At 40.8% G+C, this 19,990-nt stretch overlaps 1 protein-coding gene across 2 annotated transcripts in view; it reads right to left on the bottom strand.

The window, feature by feature from the left end:
* Positions 1-19,990, bottom strand: part of MAP3K20 (mitogen-activated protein kinase kinase kinase 20) — a 172,137-nt gene that overhangs the window by 25,293 nt on the left and 126,854 nt on the right. For both annotated transcript variants that reach the window (XM_087435401.1, XM_004426630.3), the window contains exons 12-16: positions 9,260-9,304; positions 7,391-7,421; positions 7,154-7,293; positions 2,602-2,664; positions 1,537-1,629 (exon numbers count right to left, since the gene is read on the bottom strand). In XM_087435401.1, coding sequence (XP_087291527.1) covers positions 1,537-1,629; positions 2,602-2,664; positions 7,154-7,293; positions 7,391-7,421; positions 9,260-9,304 — 372 coding nt within the window. The remainder of the gene's footprint in view (positions 1-1,536; positions 1,630-2,601; positions 2,665-7,153; positions 7,294-7,390; positions 7,422-9,259; positions 9,305-19,990) is intronic.

Genomic DNA, 19,990 nt, shown 5'->3' with positions numbered 1-19,990 from the left:
TAAAAAATATATTTTTCAGTTTTCCACATTAACAAGTCATTTATTTGTTAATTGAAAATTATTTTCTTGGTTGAAACTACTCTTTCCAGAAAATTCTTCCCTTTTCTTTTACCACTTACAAGCCATAAAAAAGTTTAAACACAGGGTACTTATAAATTAAGTGCTGTGGAGTCCAGGATACTAAATAAGGCAAATGAAACTGTGCAATTTGTTTACCATCAGATGGACTTAGGGGTGCCCACAGCTGCAGAATCTCAGGGTTAGAAGGGCCCCTGGGTGTTGCTGGAGAGAGAGGAACTTACTCTCCTGCCCCCTTTCTGTAGCTGCTTCTAACAACAGGAATGAATAGACAGTGACCCATTCGCAGAGGGAGAAGAGTCTTCATATACAAGAAACCTGTAGTCAGAACAGCCTTCACTCAACCAAGTTATGTGGTCAAAACAAGGGAGGTAAAGGTTTCCATTCAGCAAAATTATCAACATACCTGCAGCGGTACAGACAAGACACTCTGACAGGTGTCTAGAAAGAGCATCTTTTGAAGCCCCAGGTGAAACTCAACAATTTCCAGCCATTCCCAAGCACTGGTTCCAGGAATGCCCTGGGGTGAGTCGGACTTAATTAGTGAAGGGCCTGTGGGCCAGCTGAGCCTACACTGGCCCTTCCAGAGCAACTGGCTGCCGGTTGTGAGGAGCTGTATTTACCAGGTCTCCTGGCTGCCTCAAAGAAAAGGTCCAAATAGTGCAGCAGTTACGAGCTTGATTCTGGGGTCAGAAAGGCCTGCGTTCAAATCCTTATTCTGCTACGTGCTAGCCATGGAACTCCTGGGCAAGTTACTTAACCTCTCTGAGCCTCAGTTTCCTTATCTGTAAAATGGGGGAAAATAGCATCTACACCTCAATACTGTATGCCTGGAACACAATAAGTGGTCTAGTAATAGAAGTTATCATTATTACTAGCTATTTATGGTAATCCAAAGTAACACAAACTTATTAGGATTCCAATTCATACGCCACCTAGGTCAAATCATTTTTCCATCCTCTAAAAATAACATAAAGTGAAAGCCTGATGGAATGAGTGTTGGTCAGATGCCCTGCCGTCCTGTTCAGAGCTGTTAATTTGGGTTTCCACGTTGCCTGCGGTTCCATTCTCGGTGTTGTTTTACACCCAGTATTATAACACTGATCCCCCTTAAGAAACAGGAATCAGGAAGCTGTGATGCCAGCAGCATGAACAATCACTTTGGTATCCACTGCGCGCCGCCCCCCCTCAACCCAGTCCACCATTTGCTGTGAATTTCCTTGAGGGTTTGGGTGGCCTCACCCAGGACTCTTTGGCTGAACGAGAGAGTAAGATTCCTAGATTGGATTACAGAGGCAGCTGGCAGCCTTTCAACTAAATTCTATTTTATAAAGTCTATAAATTTACTCAAAATCAAGTTACCAGCTGGTAGCAGGGTGTATAAAACCATGGAGTTCCAGGAGAGAAAGAGAGTACATTAGATTGAAATTTATCCAAAGGATTTAAAATGTGATTTACCTGTGGGCCAGTTCCTGGTTTCAAGTGAAAACCAAAAACAAGTTCAAGGTTCACTATTTTTTCCTCATTTTCTTCAGGTTCACCTACTGAGTCCTAAAACAGAAAACCAAGCACCATTTATTCTAGATAGCGTTTACACTTTTACTTCTCATGTAAAGGAGATGATTTCTCAGCACTAGTTTTTCCATTCTAATCTATTGTTTAACTTTTGGTTATTTTGGATTAAGCTACAGATTATAATTATTTAAAGCAAGAGAAATGACATCTTAAGCCTCTGAGAATTTTCCAAATGATTTATCTCATGAACTACAAATTAAATGTGACCATCTTACATTTTTCACAAAGCACCTTGCATTGTGCAATTTTACCCTAGAAATGCACTTAGCCCCTGGAGATGCACTGTGAGACTTCACCTTGAGAGTTCCACAGCACTCAAGATACACGCAAACTGTTCCCAAAGAGGAATTATGCAGTTCCTAGAGCAGATGCAGATGGAGGACCAAGCAGAGGAACAAAATGAACCTTCAAGGGCTTAGAGATGGAAAACCATAGTTGTTAGTGAATATGAGATCTGTGTATTAATTGCAAGTATCTACTAATTTTATAACAAAGTATGCTGTATACCTTTAGACTATATTCAAAATAATATGTTAAGTATACTACCATGTTATTCAAACAATAAACCTCCAAGCCCCCAATGCAAGGGATAATCCAGAGCTCTCATGTGAATTCCTTCAGTGGCTTATGTGTTGGACAAAGGTCTCCAGAGCCAGGTGGGAGGCCAGAGGACTTAACCCACAATGTTAGCACTTATATCCCCTAGCCATTAAGGTGACATGTGTTGTTCTTATCATGAATATATTGTTAATATTTCAACTTGCAGGGAACAAGGGTGTTCAATTTATGCACATCCTAAGCTTCACTCAAAGAGCCTTTTGTTGGACAGATAGGATTATATTTTACTTCAAAGAACGGTTCCCGACATTAGCAAATTTAGGTGTGGATGTGGCAGGTGCATATGTCCATAAAAGTAGCGTACTCTCAATAAGAAAAAATCTTACTTACCTTAATGAGTGGTGGGAAGTGAAACAAGTTTAGGTAATCATAGGTTAACTTCTCAATGGCTGACTGCAAAAAAAAAAAAATCACATGACTTTATTAATGCTCCGATAATGCCAAGAGAGGATTAAAATTATTGTGCACATATAAAGGCATTCTTTATTTAGTTCATAAAATATCTTGGGGATGTTAATATCCAACATCTATTGGGAATAAACCTGATTGTTCAAAGTATTATAGGTAGTTTATAATTATTTAATGGAACAGGAAGATATTTTAAAGACGTTAAATCTCAGACCAAACAATAAATCAAACCATTCTTCAAACACCGGTAGAGTAGTGACAAATTAATGTTCTAGTGTACAGAATGCAGTTGTCACCCTGAGTAACTGTGGGAAAAACAACAAAGAACATGAATGTATCACTAGAGACTTTCAATAAGGCTGAAATCTCACTAAAGGGTTTATTGCATTGTAGCAGCTTTTCTGTGGGTACACGTCCAAAGCTCCCTCCCCCAAGGAAGCACAAAGAACTCTGAAAGGAAAGGAGGACAATTTAAAAATTATGATTTTTTTAATACTCATCAGGTATAATCCAGCTTTTCTGTGAAGTGAACATATCACGTAGAGAGTAAAAAAGTGCCAACGCGAGAAAAATTAGATGCATTTTTTTAAAAGTGAAATAAAAGCTGTTGACACTTGACAATATAATGAACACTTACGGATGTTCGGCCCTGTTCCTTCTACACAGCCCCTCCACATGAGGGCTTCCAGTCACGGGGGAGAAGGAGCCAAGACAGGCTTGAAAGGACAACCGAGGAGCAAAAGGGTCGCTGGAAAGACGGCTCCAGTTTCCAGCTTTACGACCTAGCATTTAAGGGCCGAGAGACTCTTGGAGAAGGTATACAAGAATGATCATGCCTTCCTCAGTGAAGAGCAGAGAATGGCGAGCACATTCTCACCATCAGGGGGGGTGTGCGCGTGGGTGTGTGTGTGTCAGAAACACTTCTGACAAGTCCAGTAGGGCGCCTCTGATCTGGAGGTCCCACCAGGAAAGGTCCAGCTTGCAGCAACATTTATCCTCACTGCCCCAAGAGTGTATGCAGGACCCTCCCAGAGCAAGTTTCCACGACCCTTTCCCCTTCATCTTTCCCTCTCACATTAGCTTATTTGTCTGAAATACCCATGACCCAGCTGAGTTTAACGGAGTGTCACCTGTTGGCCGAGCTCCCCCGGGTGGCCACTGATTCAGCCCTGGCTCTGGCAGTTAGGTGGACGGTCCATAGACCTGACTTTTGAGACTCATCCCTCTGGGAACTGTCTTTATGTGAACACGCAGACTCATCCAGGAGCGTCAGGGAAGTCTTGGGTCCCCCACAGACACTGGCTACCCCCCTCTTTTGGAGCTCAGGGCAGACGCTGCATCAGGAGCAGAGGACACTGCTCTGGCCCCATCCCAACTGGCTGCTTCCAACGAGGGCTTTTTCTCTGTGCATGTGTTTCTTGGCTTCTCTGCAGCTTTAGACCCAGTTTTTATAAAGCTTTTCCAACCTTCAGCTCTGTGACACCATTCTCTCCTCCTCTCCCCACTTCCCGGGCAGGCACTCCTCTCTCCCTCCTCTGCCTCCTGCCCAGGCTCTGACCTCTCCTGGCCACATGCATCCTTGCTGAAGGCACATCGTCCATCAAAGAGAGAAAGCTTCCCAGCTGGAGGAAGACTGCTCGTGGTCAGGCACGTACGTGTAGCTGTGCTTTCTTTCTTTTTATTTATTGAGGTGAAATGCACATATCATAAAATTAACCATTTTAAAGTGTGCAGTTCAGTGGCATTTAGTACCTTCACAGTGTTGTGCAACCACTGCCTCTATCTAGTTCCAAAACATTTTCATCACCCTGTACTCATTAGCACTCACTCCCCAACCCCTCCTCCCCCAGCCCCTGGCAACCACTAATCTGTTTTCTGTCTCTATGGATTTACCGATTCTGGACATTTCACATAAATAGAATTATACGATACGTGCCCTTTCGTGTCTGGTGTCTTTCACCCAGCAGGATGTTTATGAGGGTCGTCTATGTTGTAGCGTGTCTGCACTGTGCTTTCCTTCTTGAACCTGCAGACAGCTCTCTCCCCCGTGGTACCCTCCCCTTCTCTCCGTTCACATTTCACACTAGGCCTTATTGCTCTATATTCTAACGTCCGAACTGATCTGTCAAAACCCAGCCTCTCCTTTCTAATCCACTTTAGAACTTCCAGAAGCAAACTTTTAAACGTGTCAATTCTCAGACATTCCACTCCTCCCCACAGCTGGTCAGGTTCCAGATGCCTGACCCGAAGTGGTAAGCTGTCAGGATCTGGCCCCACCTCCCTTCTGCTTTGTGGATCAGAAGGTCTGCTCCGCGCCTGTGCTTCCATCAGACAGAGCTGCTTACTGTTCCTTGTATCAGAACCATTTTTTCCTGTTCCTTTACATTCTCTTCTCTTTTTCTCTCTTAACTCCTTATTCTCTGTCTAGATTGACATTCTTCCCTTTCTCGCTCCTGCCTACATTCCAAATTTTGTCTTTCCTCCAAGATCCAGCTCAAGAGCCACCCCCTCCACGAAGTTTTCCCTCTCTGCCCCCCACTACCCCTCCCAAGCAGAGGTGATGAATAGCTCCTTTCCTCGGAACTGCTAACACTCTCTATTATGAGAAGCTGTATGTACATGTTTTATGTCTTCTCTGGGACATAAATTCCTTAAGGGCAGGATTCTTCTTTGTTTCATCACAGGCCCAGTGTTGCAATTCATAGGCATTCACTGAATTTGTTGAACAATGATCAGTAAGTTTGGACCCAGCTTGCCTTAATGCTACCAACCAGCATAGAGGGGGCACTTCATCCTAGGCCAAGTCTGGGAATATTTAAATCACTATGGCTTTTGGTGAGGTATCACAGCTTGCCACCCCCTTTCCCCGACTGCTCCTTAAGGAATGTTGGGCCTTTTTCAAACACAGCAGAGAGGAAGGGGAGGTGGGAGTATCTTATGTGGCATCTGCCAAACAGGACAAGATTTACCAAGTTTCTCTTTTGAAACTCTGAAATCTCTCTGTACTAAAGAAAATAATTTTTCCTACCATAGCCCATCTAAACCAGCACAGCTTTTCAGGACGGACTTGCCCACACTCAGAGGCTGAGATTAAATTCTTTGTCTGCCTTTGAGATGAATGTTCATGCATGAGGTTTCCCACCCATCTTCTGAGAGGGAAGAATGATGAGGCCCTAATGTCTGTCTTGTAGATGGTGTCTGGTGGGTTAAGGCTAAGCCATCATCCAAGGGGTGCTGAGGGGCTGTAAGGATGCTCCTTACACAGAAGTGGATGGGTTCTCTGGGCTTCAGGGGGGATTCCCTAGAAAGGCCAGCGTGGGTTGCTCTAACTGAAGTGAAGGGAAAGGCATACTGGTGGAGTCGTTGTGAAGATGTGGATTGGGACAGGAAGCTGCTTTTTCTACGTTTCCTTCTTTATTCTGTTTCTCTTTCTTCTAACCTGTGCCCACTCCTCTGTCCGCCCACACTGGGGTAGAGGAGGTTTGGGTAGCAAACTTGATTTTATCCCAACATCTCTCTTGACACAGACCTCTGATTAATAACAATGTCCACACAGATGCCAGCAATTCTCACTTGGTTTGAGTAACTAAAAAACAAAACAAACAAAAAACAGACCTGGTTGCTAAACTGCAGAAAAAGCGACAACAACAAAAACAGAAGTTTAGCTTTGAAACTGTTTAAGACTGAAGTTTTGGGGGAAATGTTCAGATTTCCCGAGAAAATGGGGGATTAGAATACATACGTGATGTGTCTGTTCCAGGTCACAATTACGAAGACTGCAAGTCCAACACATTCCCATGATTGTGGCACTGCGGTGGCTCAGGGTGCACTCAAGCCGTGGACCAGTCCCGGCGTCCTTTGGGATTCCTAATGCATATCTAGCCTCTCCAGTCCCCTCCTGCTGTTCCTGGATGGGATGGCAATTCTCCAGGCGCCACACGGCCTTATTTCCAGGTCTCTGGCATACTAAGCTTTCTCCTACCCCAAGGCCTTTTCATGGGCAGTTCTTTCCCTGGAACACTTCTTCCTCCCCTCCCCTTCACCTGGTTAACACCTACTTGTCCTTCAGCTCTCAACTCCTTCATAACTTCTTCACAGAAGCCTTTCCTCATCCCAACCTCACCTCTCTTTGTGACATTCCTTACAGCTGTCATTTTACCATTATTGCCCTATTAATATCCATCTTCTCCACTAGACTAGAGACTTCCTGAGGGCATGGGGTGGTATTCAGGTGTATCCAGGTGACTTCTGCTCTGCCAGGTATTAACATTCTGGTTGTTGGATTATGAGGAGGGAGTACGGAGCATATCCATAGGGGCAGCTGCTAATTATCGACTGGTCTGGAAGTATTGCAGCACTGTACCAACCAGCACAGCGCGTTTCCATCCTCAGCCTCTAACACAACACACGATCTGCTACATACTAAGCGCTCAGTAAAGATTTGTTGACTGAACGTTCTCCCTTTCGGAGGTACCTTTAAATGAATGATGTGCCCCTTGGAGACAATGCCCATGTCTTTTAAGTCTTCTTCCTCCAGAAGCAGCAGTCGCTTTCCCGTAATGTTGTTTTCCTTAAACAAGCTTGCATATACGCTCATCTCTGCTGAAGAGTCACCTGAAGGAAGTGATTAGAAGGCAGCATAACATTAGACTAAATCATATCCAAAGTAAAGTTAACTCCGTGAATTAAGAAGGTAAGTCATTCCACTTGCCTTTTCTGACGAGCTGCTGAATCCAAAAATACTGTGAAAGAGAGGACATATATGGTTTTGAAGATTCATACATGGTCAGTGGCCATACTAAGTAAAAACACAGTTTTCAATAGATTAAAGTACCTTTCATTCTTGGCTCAACCACAAATGGAAGATTTTCTCTTTATAGTTTTAAAACTTCAAGCTTTCAAATTGGAGATATCCCTCCCTTTGGGGGTCTTGGACACTCTAGGAACCATTGGTTTTCCTCCTTATTTGGGAGATATTTAAAAATCCTTTCAAGAAGGTTTTTACTTATAATGATTTTTCCATTTATGAGCCCGTGGTCCCCTGGGTTCTTGAGGGGCTCTGGCTTACCCAGGAATTGTATGAGTAACAGGGACCATACACCAGTGGACGGAGAAACGGGTGGAACGTATCCTCTGTTCCAGGCCTGGTAGTGAACTAGTTATGTGGCCCAAGATAAGTTACAGCATGCAGCTTCCTATAGAGAATGAGGTTGGACCCAGTGACCCTCAGTCCTTGAATTTCACTTGGCACATGTTTACTGGTAGCTTCTCACATTCCCCGGGTGAAGGGAGGCCAGATCCAGTCCCACCAAATCTCTGGGGAGCCCTTGACCCTGGAATTTTATTTAAATAGCTTGAAAACCACTCAACCTCAGAGCAAAGACTAAAAATAGCTGTTAGAGCTCAGTGTCTTTTAAAAAATTTCTTCTCCAATGAGATGAGCCAACTTTGCAGCTGCGGGTAAAAGGATTTATATTCAGGCCTGTGAATAAAGGAGATCCTAAGTCCTCTTTCCTTGTTAAGCAGGGCTGGCAGGAAGTTGAGAATCACCGGGGCTCAGTGAATGAGAAGCAGCAGAGGCAACTGGTGCCAAGTTTCCTTACCTTGTAGAAGCCAAAGAGGTTAGCTAACGTTGAAAGCAGTTTGACTTCACCAGAGTACAAAGGGCAGGGAGGGAAATGCCCTGGCCCAGAAACCAACTTGAGTTAGGTCAACAGACCTTCCCAAGAGTTTCTAGTACTGAGTTTGGACCTTGTGGCACCTGGTCTGTTCCCTGGGGTGGGGACCTGCTAAGGCTGGCATTACAGTGTTTTTCTCTTTTTCATTCAATGATACTTGAGCTTATAAAATGGACCTGGACAGGCATAAGCCCCTGAGGTCTCTAATCAAGAATTCTCAGACTTGTTTTTCAGTAAGGAAACAGATATAGAGATGCAACAGGCTAAGAAGGATTGTTCCTCAGCGTCTCTACCCAGAATGTAGGGTGTAGGACTTTCATTGGACTTCAAGTCTGTCCCCATTCTCTTAAGAACCTGGGGCTTCTCTGGCTCCAGCTGCAGAGACTGTCTGGGACCTCACGTCCACTCCTCTTTGGGAAGGCCAGAGTAAAGATGGCAAATATGAACTGTCACTTTCGAACAGACCTAAGGTGGGAAGGAAACCCACTCCAGTGGAGTCCCAGTCTAGCACTACCTTTACCAGATCTCTGTCCACCGTGGTTCAAGTCCATCCCTGGTATTTTAGGAAAACTTAAGATCAATTTTTTTTTCCACATATATTCATTTTGTATCCTGGATCACCCCTTTAATTTTGTCATTGGTATTCATTATTGTATTCCAGAATACCTTTCAGAGCAAATGGGGGTAGAATCCTCTTGTAAGATTTGAAGAGATACTTGCTTTGCTCTTGAGGCCTTATTTTAAATCATTACTGCATTAAAAATAGAAAAACATGGAATTTGTCAACTTCTCCTAGTTAGACTTTTGTAAGGCCCAAACTCCTCTAGCATCGTTTTTAACTTGTGAACAAATTTGTGAAATACCTGCCCAGGTCAAATGAGACATTAACAGAAGCAGCTTACCACGTCATCTTCGGTCCATGAGCCAATCTCAAAGGAAGGCAGCAGCTGCATGGGAAATACAAATAAAATGAAAAAAAAAAAATAGGAATATTATCATTGTCTTTGTGGTTTATCCCCTTGACTCACTATTTTAGCTCTTGGCCGCTGCTCTGGCTTGGTTCCTTCTGCAGGTTAAGCTGAATGGAAAAGAGTTCTCCTGACCTTAAGAGGAATTTCTCAGTGTTTCAAGGATTTGGCCCCCAGAAGCCAATCACGTGGATCAACCACTCAGTAACAAATCACTGCACTTTGTGAGCTGTTGCAGTGGGACTTTGTACATCTTGGGATCTTCCTCTCTTGGTCTTTGGCATCAAGAGTAGTTTTACATCCCACAACAGGGCTTGGTGGTCAAGGAATTTTTGACATTTGTCAGATACCAGAGCCTTCCTGTGAATTCTCAGTCAACATGAGGATCGTTTGATTATTAACGAAAATTTCCAGAGCAACCACTTGGTAACCAGAGGACTTACATGGAGAATTTCTCTTACAGGAGAATTTCTAAGTATTTAACTACATGTCTCACTTGCAAAACCAAATATTAGGACCCATGTATGAAAACGGATAAGTAAAATGGGTACTGTCCTAAGAAACTGTCCTAAGTTTCTGTCCTAAGGAAGTGTCTAGCTTGCTGAGTTGCTCTAACTAAAACTAAACTAAACTAACCTCCCTCCCTGTCAGGTGCATAGCATGAAAGATGACTTTGCAAGAGGACTTCAGCCTTCACCATTTTCAGAGCCAAAGGGCTGCTCACTTCCATATATGCCCCATAGCCATAGACTAAATGATAAATGCCTACATAATTTGAAAAAAATCTGTGTGTCTGGTGCATTGAATTAGAGTTTGGTATAGCCGTTATACCAAAGCCATTGATGGGGTAAAGCCATTAGCTTTAATTAATTTAACTTACCAAAATGGTTAGCCTGCTCATGAGATAACGTGGCAAAATGTCATTCATTTGTGGGTGAGTTGAAAAAATAAAGCTGTATTTGGTTGCTTTTTCTATTTAGTATAAAACCAGAGGGTGGGTGAATTAATCCTAATCTGCAGGTATTTTGAACTCACATGCTCAAAATCCTGCAAGGAAAGGCACACTCCTGCCTTGAAGGAGTTTTAATTTAATTGGGGGTGAAACAGATGTGGATTATACATGGAGGAATTCAACGCCACCTTCATCTTGGTCTACTCAGCGCCTAGCAGAGTGCATGGCATACAATACCTGGTAAATTTTTGTTGAACAATCTGTTGAATGAATACAATTGAAGGGTACATTTGCTAAAATGCTAAATTCTCTGGTGTAGAGTTCAATGTCTATGGGTATACCAGGGAGAAGGGAGGGTTTCATAGACTAGGATAGAGGAAGAGCTAGGCATTGCAGGGCAAGAAGAAGAGAGGTGCTTCTGGGTGAAGAGAAGCAACAAGGCAAAACACTGGCAGTGGAGGGGGGAGGAAGAGGAGGGAGGGATGGGCATGCACGGTTGCCTAACTGGAGTACTGTATGCAGTGGGTGTGTGTCCATGGATAAAGGGAAACGAGGCCAACTCTGAGGGGCCAACCAGAATTTTTTAAAAACCCATGGTTACAATAAATATGAATGTGTTTGAGTATTATAGATAAATTGCAAGGGCATAAATCGCTACTATGCTATATATACTCTGCTACCCCCATGTGCTCCGATTCCCTCAGGATTGTCCCTTCCCTCCTCTGAAATGCCTGATGTCTGTAGGAATCGTCACACACACTCACCTGCTTTAATAATGCAGAAAGGAAAATGACTTGAGGAATAGAATCTAAAACTGAACTTGACCAGAGAAAATACATGACAAGTTTTATTTCTTCACAGGGCAGCTGGCTATAGCTGCAGAAACATGTCATTCCCCTTTCCCATCACGGAAACAAATGTGAAATAAGGAACTTTTTTGATTAGTTCAAGAAATAATAAACTGAGCTACAGAAATATTTCCCTGCATCAAGGCTGGTTTTTATAGTGAGTAGGGGGATGTGTAGTGTTTTGATTTTTATACATTTCCCAAATGTTGTGCTAATCAAAATTGATAAATAAGTAATTCTTGAATAGAATACAGGTTGTAAGTGAAACAACTAATCAAAACCAGCATCTTTGGTTTTAATGTCAAAAGGAGAGGAGAAGAGTTCTCTTGCACTCTGAGGATGGCTCATCAAGATGACGCCAAGGGGAAGCACTGGCTTCGGTTTGATACCCGCTCCGGCAGGATTCTTGCACGATGCTTGCAAAGATCAGTGAGAGGAAGGCTGGAGCCAGGCACTGCTTCGAGACGGTTTGAATGTGGCAAGACAGGAGATGAGAGTTAATGACCTCCAGCCACAGAGTGGCTTACTGCTGCTTTTATGTTTTCTGTCCCCTGTTAACATATCAGTGTATCTGCTGCAGGGTGAGTTCTAAGTCTTTCTGTCTGTCTTTGGGGATAAAAAAATAACCTACCTTGGGACTGCCTTTACAAATTCATTATTTACACTCCAACTGATTTTAGGAGAGAAAAGCTCACACTCATGTGCATGCATGTGACAATGATTCCTTCAAAGGATGTTGGGAATCCAGTCTAACAAAGATCTGATGTACACAGCAACACATAACAAAGGGATTTACTGTCAAAACGTTTATTGCAAAATGGAGTCTTAGAACAAAGGAAAGCAAAGAAAAGTTCACATCAAAATGAAATGTATGACACCACGCTGGATTTCTGAACACATTGTGGACTTTGTGCTGGAATATCAAATTCCAGCTATGAAGTCAACAACTAGTAGTCTTACCACACAAGAGTAAAATGTAATCTTCCATACAAACATTATACAAGATATTTGGCATAGGACTTGCTCAGAATAACATTGCAATAGAATAATTGAGAAAAGGGTTTTGTTAAAAAAAAAAAAGTGATAATGCCATCTATTCAAAGCTTACACTCAAAGAATATAAATATTTTCTATTATTTAGTACAAAAATTTTTAGAAAGTGCAGAAGCAATATGTGCAGTGTATTGTATCTGACATTAAAAGATATGCTATTCTGCACACGATATAAAATAATTAACGTTAAGTGCTTGAAACTCTAGTTTTGAAGTAAATAATCACATGCCAGAAAGCTCCTCACAAGCAAGAGAGTGCAAACTAAATTGGGATCCGAGGAATCACAGCTAGTCCTCCAGATTTCCTGGTAGACACTCATTTCATCACAGAAATGCTACATCTGGATCTATCAGGCTTTGCTACAACCAAAAGAATAGAACAGGTTCTTCTCTCTGGCAATGCTTAAAATCTAAACAGGAAAACAGTCTTACTCAAAAGCAGCAAAAGGTGCCTGATTATAGAAAAATTATGCTCTTTTATATATATGGCATGGTGAGACTCTGCTAGTTTCAAAAGGCTGCAAGTCTAGTGGATCAAAAATCAAAAAAAGTATCAATATTTAACTCAAAATAAGTTTTAAAATTATCTTTCAGGAAATTCTTAGCATTCTAATGAAAACTCTGAAAAATAAAGTTATGTGCATTATAGTGCTATGGGAAGTCATTCTGGATCTCTCCCAAATCTTCTCCCACCCCTGATTCCTTGATTTTAATGGGGATCAAGTCTGAATACCTCAGCTGGTGTTCAAGTCTAATCCATCTACTGTATGTTAAAAATCACTGGCTAAAAACCAACTCTCAACACTTCCAGAGCATCCAAAAGAAGCAGGCTATGTGGCTTCAACCCCTTCCCATTGGTTATCTATGTAAAATATTAAAAGGTGATTTTGCTAATAAAAAAAAAAAAGACTGTTAGGAAAAGGGTCCTTTTAAACTAACCTGGCTACTGTGCAGAACTGTAGCTACCTCAATGATATTTTTCTTTTATATTTATTGTGGAATTAGCGTAATAGGAGAGTGACCCCCTTCTCCCCTCCCCAGGTAAATTTAGCTGTTTCACAAAGTTTCCACCAGCATTCTTAAGGGGGAAAGAAACCATTCCCACAAGTGGGGATTTGAGATAAATGCCCAAGACCTACAAAATTCAGATTGTGTAGTAGTTATAATTTGAAAATGCATCTTTTGCCTTGTGTAATTTTGTTTGGGGAAAAAAAATTAGAGGTGGAACTCTAAAACTTCCAGGTTTAGCAAGATCTCAAGGGGGGAAGAGACAACGCTACAGGTATTTGGGATGGAATTCTTTATCGGGTGGGACTGTCCCTGGCAGGTGGGATGTTACCATTTTTGGCACCGGCCATTAAATACATCCCCAGTCACCGTGACAACCAAAAATATACCCCAGCACTCCCCAACACCATTAGGTGGCAGCACTACTCAGTTGAGAACCACTAGTAGGATGTCATCAAATTCTACATGATCAACTTTGTGAATAAAGAAAAAAAGATGAAATAGTAGTTGTATTTTCAGTTGTATGGCTGTGAGAATTATTACAATTTAGAGTTTCAGTTCTCATTCTGAATCTTTAAATTTCTCAGTGTTTCTTCAACTCTTTATAAATTTAGTTTTTTGTAAGTCAAGTAATTGGAAACAAATCCAACACCAATAATTGGCCTTTTCAAAAGCTGATCTGAAAAGTGAATTAGAAACTGCACAATTAACATCATCATTAGAAATTCTGCATATGGCTGATAAACGTTTCTTATTAAAATTAATAAAACTAATAGAGTCTAAAGTCTTCAAATAATCTTCACAGATAGAGTGAGACCATTTTAAAATTTATATGATTCAGATTTCAGGGATGTTCAAAACCCTGGAAAAATACTGATTGGAACAGAAAGTAAAATAGCCAATGCCATACGGTAATTACTTATAGTCCAATTCTAGGCGGAGAACAAATTTCAAGTTTATCCCTGAGGTCATCAATTCTGCTGTATCCTAAGTCCCTGCAGTTGCTTGATGATAAAGTATTGTGTACTACAACCATCTCTGGAATACTGGTGAGGAAAACGGCTCAGCTGAGAGATGAGAGAAATATTACTAATTAATAGTAATCCTATGTCTGGGTATACAGTCCCATTACCTTTCTCTTTTGACCCTATTTGGCTGCTATTATTAATGCACCAACACTTTATATGTAATCATAATAGATTTATATGTAAATTAAGAAAAAAATATCAGTTTCATTCAGTTCATATGTTCTCAATTTATTGCTGATTATTCTTAACTGAGAGGAAAGGTTTACATTCTTACATAAAGCGCAGATCCCCAAAGTTGCCCAACGAGATTCCTTATCAGTGAGGCCTTTCCTGACCACACTTTAAAAACGTCGAGGCTCCCGAGTGCCTCATCCCCCTTCCCTGCTGCGTTCTTCAGCGCGCTTATCAAATGTTTACATTCTACAGGATGCATGTTCCTTTATCGTCGCTCTCCACTCACTGGCACGTAAGCTCTGGGAGCGCCACGATTTTCATCTAGCTTTCCCTAGAACGGTCCTTGGCACGGAGAAGGGGCTCAGTGATCGTTTGTGGAATGAATGACTTTATCTGTGCCTGGGAAGATGTGCAAGAAGCTTTTAAACTGCCATCTCTGGCTCTCCCTCAAGTGGCTAGGCCGTGGTGCCGAAGGGCCATGTGCATGGTGCCGAAGGGCCATGTAGGGAAGTCAAGAGTTGAAAACCGTCCCTTCTGCTCCAGGCTAAGAGTCTGCTTGAGAGGTTCGGCTCAGGGAGTAATTCTCCACGTCTGGGAACAGACAGGATGTGCCTCTGTTTGTGCCTGTTTGTCACCAACACTGTGTGATGGCATTGCATGCACCTGTATCTATGATTGCATAGACATGGAAAGTGTATCAGAGTGGCTATGTGGGGAGCCCACCTTCTTGGGGAAAGGTTTACCTATTCTTTCTGTGTTTCCTTAGTCCGCGGGTGGTAGCAGGGCATACAAACACCTCGGACTAGGTGACCCTAGCCACTGAGCAGTCTTCAAAGAGCAACAGATTAAATCTGTTTGACTAGCTTACATTCTAAGAATGTTCTATCTTTCCTGAAGGCTATTCACTTTCATCTCATACTACTCAACAAACACCACTTGAAACTGATAGTTTAGTGTTCCAGAAGGTTACTGAAACCACTTATTTCTCAGTGTCTTTTCACTGGCATAAATCATAGAGCTAACGTTAACTGACCCCTTACCCTGGGCCTGGTGCTGTGGTAAGTCCTTTACATGTCTTATTTCATTTAATTCTCAGAAGAATCCTTTGAAGTAGATACTATTATCATTCCCATGTCAAATATACTTGGAAATAGTGTTAGATCATATCTACGATGATATCCTTTCCTAAATCATCCGTAAAAACCACCACCAAAAACTACCACTTTAGTTTAATAGTCAATTGAACGGCCCTGCTTTCTAATTTAGGCTGAAAAAAAGTCTTTGTTCTTCTGCCTTTCTGTATATATGTAACTACAAACGTTTTGTAGTTTTTTATTAAACAGTGTTCTATGCTTAAACAAGTTTTGACGAATATGTGGTAACATTCTGAAAATCTCTCTCTGGCTAGCTAGGTTTTCTGACAAGTACCTACATTTACTTCTCTTTAACATCAACATGGCTGAGTCAGGGTTAAAAAAAAGACAACTCTGGAAGGCTGGATTTGATCATAAAAAGGACCCTTCATCCCGTGCTTTTGCCTAAGTAAGGACAACTTATCTTTGCTATTCCTTTTATAATATTTAGTTCCCTCTTTAAAATATCTATACATATATTTAGAATCCAGGATTATCATGCCCCTCTGAAAAACAAACGAACATGCGTACACGCTCGCTGGAAGTGCAGAGCAGGCCTGGATTAACACTCCCACTGCCCAGAAGTATCCCTTTCAGACCATATCTTTCTCTTTGTGTAAAGTATAAGCTGAGCCTTGGGTGACAGTGGTTGTTGAGAAGCTTCCAGTGCTAGCACTGGTATGAAAGCCTGCAACATCTGCTATTGGTTTCAAATTAGAGTATTTCTCCTTCAAATGTACTACTGAGAACATCTCTCAGGTTTTACTTTGAGTAGTTGTGCTATTAAGTAATGAAAATTCTTGGCATTTAGGTATTTCTGAAGAAGTATTTATTATAACCTTCTTTCATCCCAATTTTTGTATTGTCGGATTTTGTAGTCACTATCAATTATTTCTGATAGTACAGTGTGCTGCCACAAAAAAAAAATGTAGTATGTTACAAGAAAATCAAATGTTAGAGAAGAATTAGGAGCTAAGAGTGCTTGTTCAAAACGTAAGTTTTCTTAAGCAATTGAATAAACGAAATCAAATCAAATACAAACTATATTCATTAAAAAAAAAAGAATGTCATTGGTTAAAAAATACTACAGTGTATATAGAATCACAAATTTCTATAATCAGGCACCTCATTTGCTGGTTGAAATATACCTCTCTGGCTTAATTTCCCCCCCCATTTTTCTGTAAGCAAAAACAAATCAAAAGTAAAATCGATCAAGAAATGACTGCCATATAAATGTGATCAGCCTAAAAATGCAGTGCTTGGTTTTCTACCTCCTTACTGGTTTTTGTACAGACTGAGATAACAAGTTTCTTTTGTTTTTCCAAACATTTTCAATTTTATTGCTTTGCTTTCTGGTTTCATTCACTATTATTATCCATGTCATTTTCCTCCTCATCACCGTCATCATCATCATCATCATCACCTTCTGACAAATCACTGAACCCCAGGGCCATGTTGACCCTCTTCCCCTTTCTCTTAGATGTGGTTTTGGAAGAATTCTGCTTGGCTTGCATGCTTATCTGCATCCCAGATTGCAGCACAGCTCCTGCTTTGTTCATTGAGAAGATATCCCCCAAGCCCATCAGCATCATGGCCCGCAGACTCTGGTTCATGCCATGGCCCTCCCCGTTACTTGTTGCTGTGATCTGACATGACATCTCTGCACTTTTTGACTCCTCTGTCTTAGATTCAAAGTAAGACTCCTCAGACATTCTTGCAGCAAGAGGCAAGAGAAGCTATCACAAAGAAAGAGAGGACAGAAGTAAAAAGAGAAATTAGGACCAATTTAAATAAAGGAAACAGATACCACAAAATTAGTGGGTGCTGCACAGAAGGTAAATGATTAGTGAAATAAATGAAGGTAGGGAATTATGTGAGAATTTACTTAATGGCAGGTTTGGCTCCAGTGTATTTGCCACAATTTATAAATGACAGAGTAAATCACAACCAAAAGTTTGCAAAGCACCATAGCAAGCCAAATTTCAAATGGGAGGGAAGTTGCAAGTTCTAAGCCTTCATTTTGCTTAAAACAAAATAGCTTTTAGGATTTCTCTTAATTTTTCCCAATTTCACTTTCACATAGAAACATTTAGTTAACTATTATATTTAAAAAGAAATTAAGTAGAGATTAAATCTCAAGTAAAAATCAAGAAACTGTACAAAAGAAGAAAAGCTTAGAGGAAGTGCGAAAACAGTTCGTCAGTACAGTTCTAGAGAAAGTGGGGTCATTACCTTTTAAGCTAGATTAGTATCTGACTATAAACTAAAAATGAGTCTAGAATTCACTTGTTTCCATTTATTATTTATTGCAGTTAGATATAATACTAGTTATTCAATTTATGCAATAATTCACTTGTGAACAAATTCTAGATTTCGTCTCTAACATTTAAATTATAAACAAGTACGGAAATACATATGAAAATTAGGAGGAAAGGAAATTAGTATTAATTTAGATTGTTACCTTTCTCTATTCTCTACTGCACAAGTTTCCTTCCTTTGGCAGATTTTTTTTCCTACAAATTCTTCTCACAGTAGGTACAGACATTTACTTTCTACCTTATGTAATTATTTTGAATAGCCAACCTATTCCCATAAATGTTGGTCATACTCGTTTCAGGGGTAAAACTGTTAGGATGTGCAGAGTGTTACTGCCTCTTCTTTTGAGAAATAAGCAAATTAAGGCTTATATTTTTGGTGTTGTTTATGTATCCTTTTTTTTTTTTTTAAAGATTTTATTTATTTAATTTTTTCCCCCCAAAGCCCCAGTAGATAGTTGTATGTCATAGCTGCACATCCTTCCAGTTGCTGTATGTGGGACTCGGCCTCAGGATGGACGGAGAAGTGGTGCCTCGATGCGCACCCGGGATCCGAACCCGGGCCACCAGCATTGCAGCACGCGCACTTAACCACCAAGCCACAGGGCCGGCCCTGGTGTTGTTTAAATGTGGGTAAATTTATGATAAACAATGTACAAATAATATAACTCTGGGATGACCTTTACATTCTGGGTGTAAAGATACTTTTTAGGGCCAATTTCCTAATTTTTAAATAGAAGTTGGAGCCAGGTTTTTAAAAAATTATTTACTTTTACTCTACTAGGAAAAGACTGCTGGAGTTGTTAGTTCAATAAGAACCTTATATAATTCAGCTAAAAAGTACCAGTTATGTGGAAGAAAAAATTGCTTTAGATCCTTTAACAGTGGAAACAGGATATTATTTTCCTTGCAGTCAAATTTTTCAGCTTCTTGGGGCCGGCCCAGTGGCGCATCGGTTCTCGAGCTCCACTTTGGCGGCCCGGGGTTCACAGGTTTGGATCCCGGGCGCGCACCGACGCACCACCTGTCAAGCCATGCTGTGGCGGCGTCCCATATAAAGTAGAGGAAGATGGGCACAGATGTTGCCAAGATTGGCCCAGAGCCAATCTTCCTTGACAAAAAGAGGAGGATTGGCATGGATGTTAGCTCAGGGATGATCTTCCTCAGAAAAAAAAAAAAAAGAAAAAATTTCCCAGCTTCTCAAATTTGTTTTCAATTGGTAGATACTCTCGAGGAACTCTTTGTTGCTTATTGATTTTATTATTTCATGGGTCCTTCCTCACATTATGTTCAGATCTCAACAAATGTCTCTCAAATAAGCTTTTAAAGAAATGAAATTTTACATCAAGCTACAAGATTAATTAAAAAATAAACACTGTCCATTTTTATGTATGGAGAATTCATCTTGCCAAATACCTTTAACTAATGTTTTAATTTCAGGAAAGAAAATAGTGCCCTTCCTTGAAACAAATCCAATAATACGATTTTTTATGAAGTGACATAAACGTTAGACTTTTATCATTAAGATGAGGCTACATACAGAAAACCTAACCTTTCAGCCACTTCCTTATTTTAAAAAGGTTTATTTTATCTTTCTCGTAGAAACCTCATTTAAAGTCAACTACAAACTGATGTGAGGATAAAAGAAAAAACCGACTTAGAAAATACCTGAGCACAAACTTTCTTTCCTTCAGAAATATGAGCTCTAAGCAGAAGAGACATGAAAAGGTAGTACTGTAAAGAAAGAAAACTTAGCCCTCATAAGCAAAAAAAGGAAGAAAATCTCATTGAGATCATGCGTCATGCTGTCCATTGTTAGGTGGTAGCCCTCAGAGCAGTTTCTTTACAGAAAGTTTTCCAGAGTTAAAACACAAGCATACAACCTACTGAGCACTCATAGGGTTTCATTATTTATGACACAACTGTGTTACTAATAGCAATAATGTGTGTGAGGCAGCCCATAATTTCTTAGCAAAACTAATGCCAATAAACCAAAGAAAGGTTCTAAAGCATACTCTACTAGGTAGTTTAAAGTTTTTTCTTACAAGGCTACATTTAAAAGAGTCAAGCTATGCAGTGCTTTATAGCTTAAGATTTCAATGTGCTTAAAAAAAAAAACAAAAAACTCTCCGACTTCAGAAGACGGCCATATTTT

This window comes from Ceratotherium simum, chromosome 9 (genome assembly GCF_057802395.1).
Source record: "Ceratotherium simum simum isolate JZ-2026a chromosome 9, ASM5780239v1, whole genome shotgun sequence".
NCBI lineage: Eukaryota > Metazoa > Chordata > Mammalia > Perissodactyla > Rhinocerotidae > Ceratotherium > Ceratotherium simum.
This window is presented reverse-complemented; position numbering and strand designations above follow the sequence as displayed.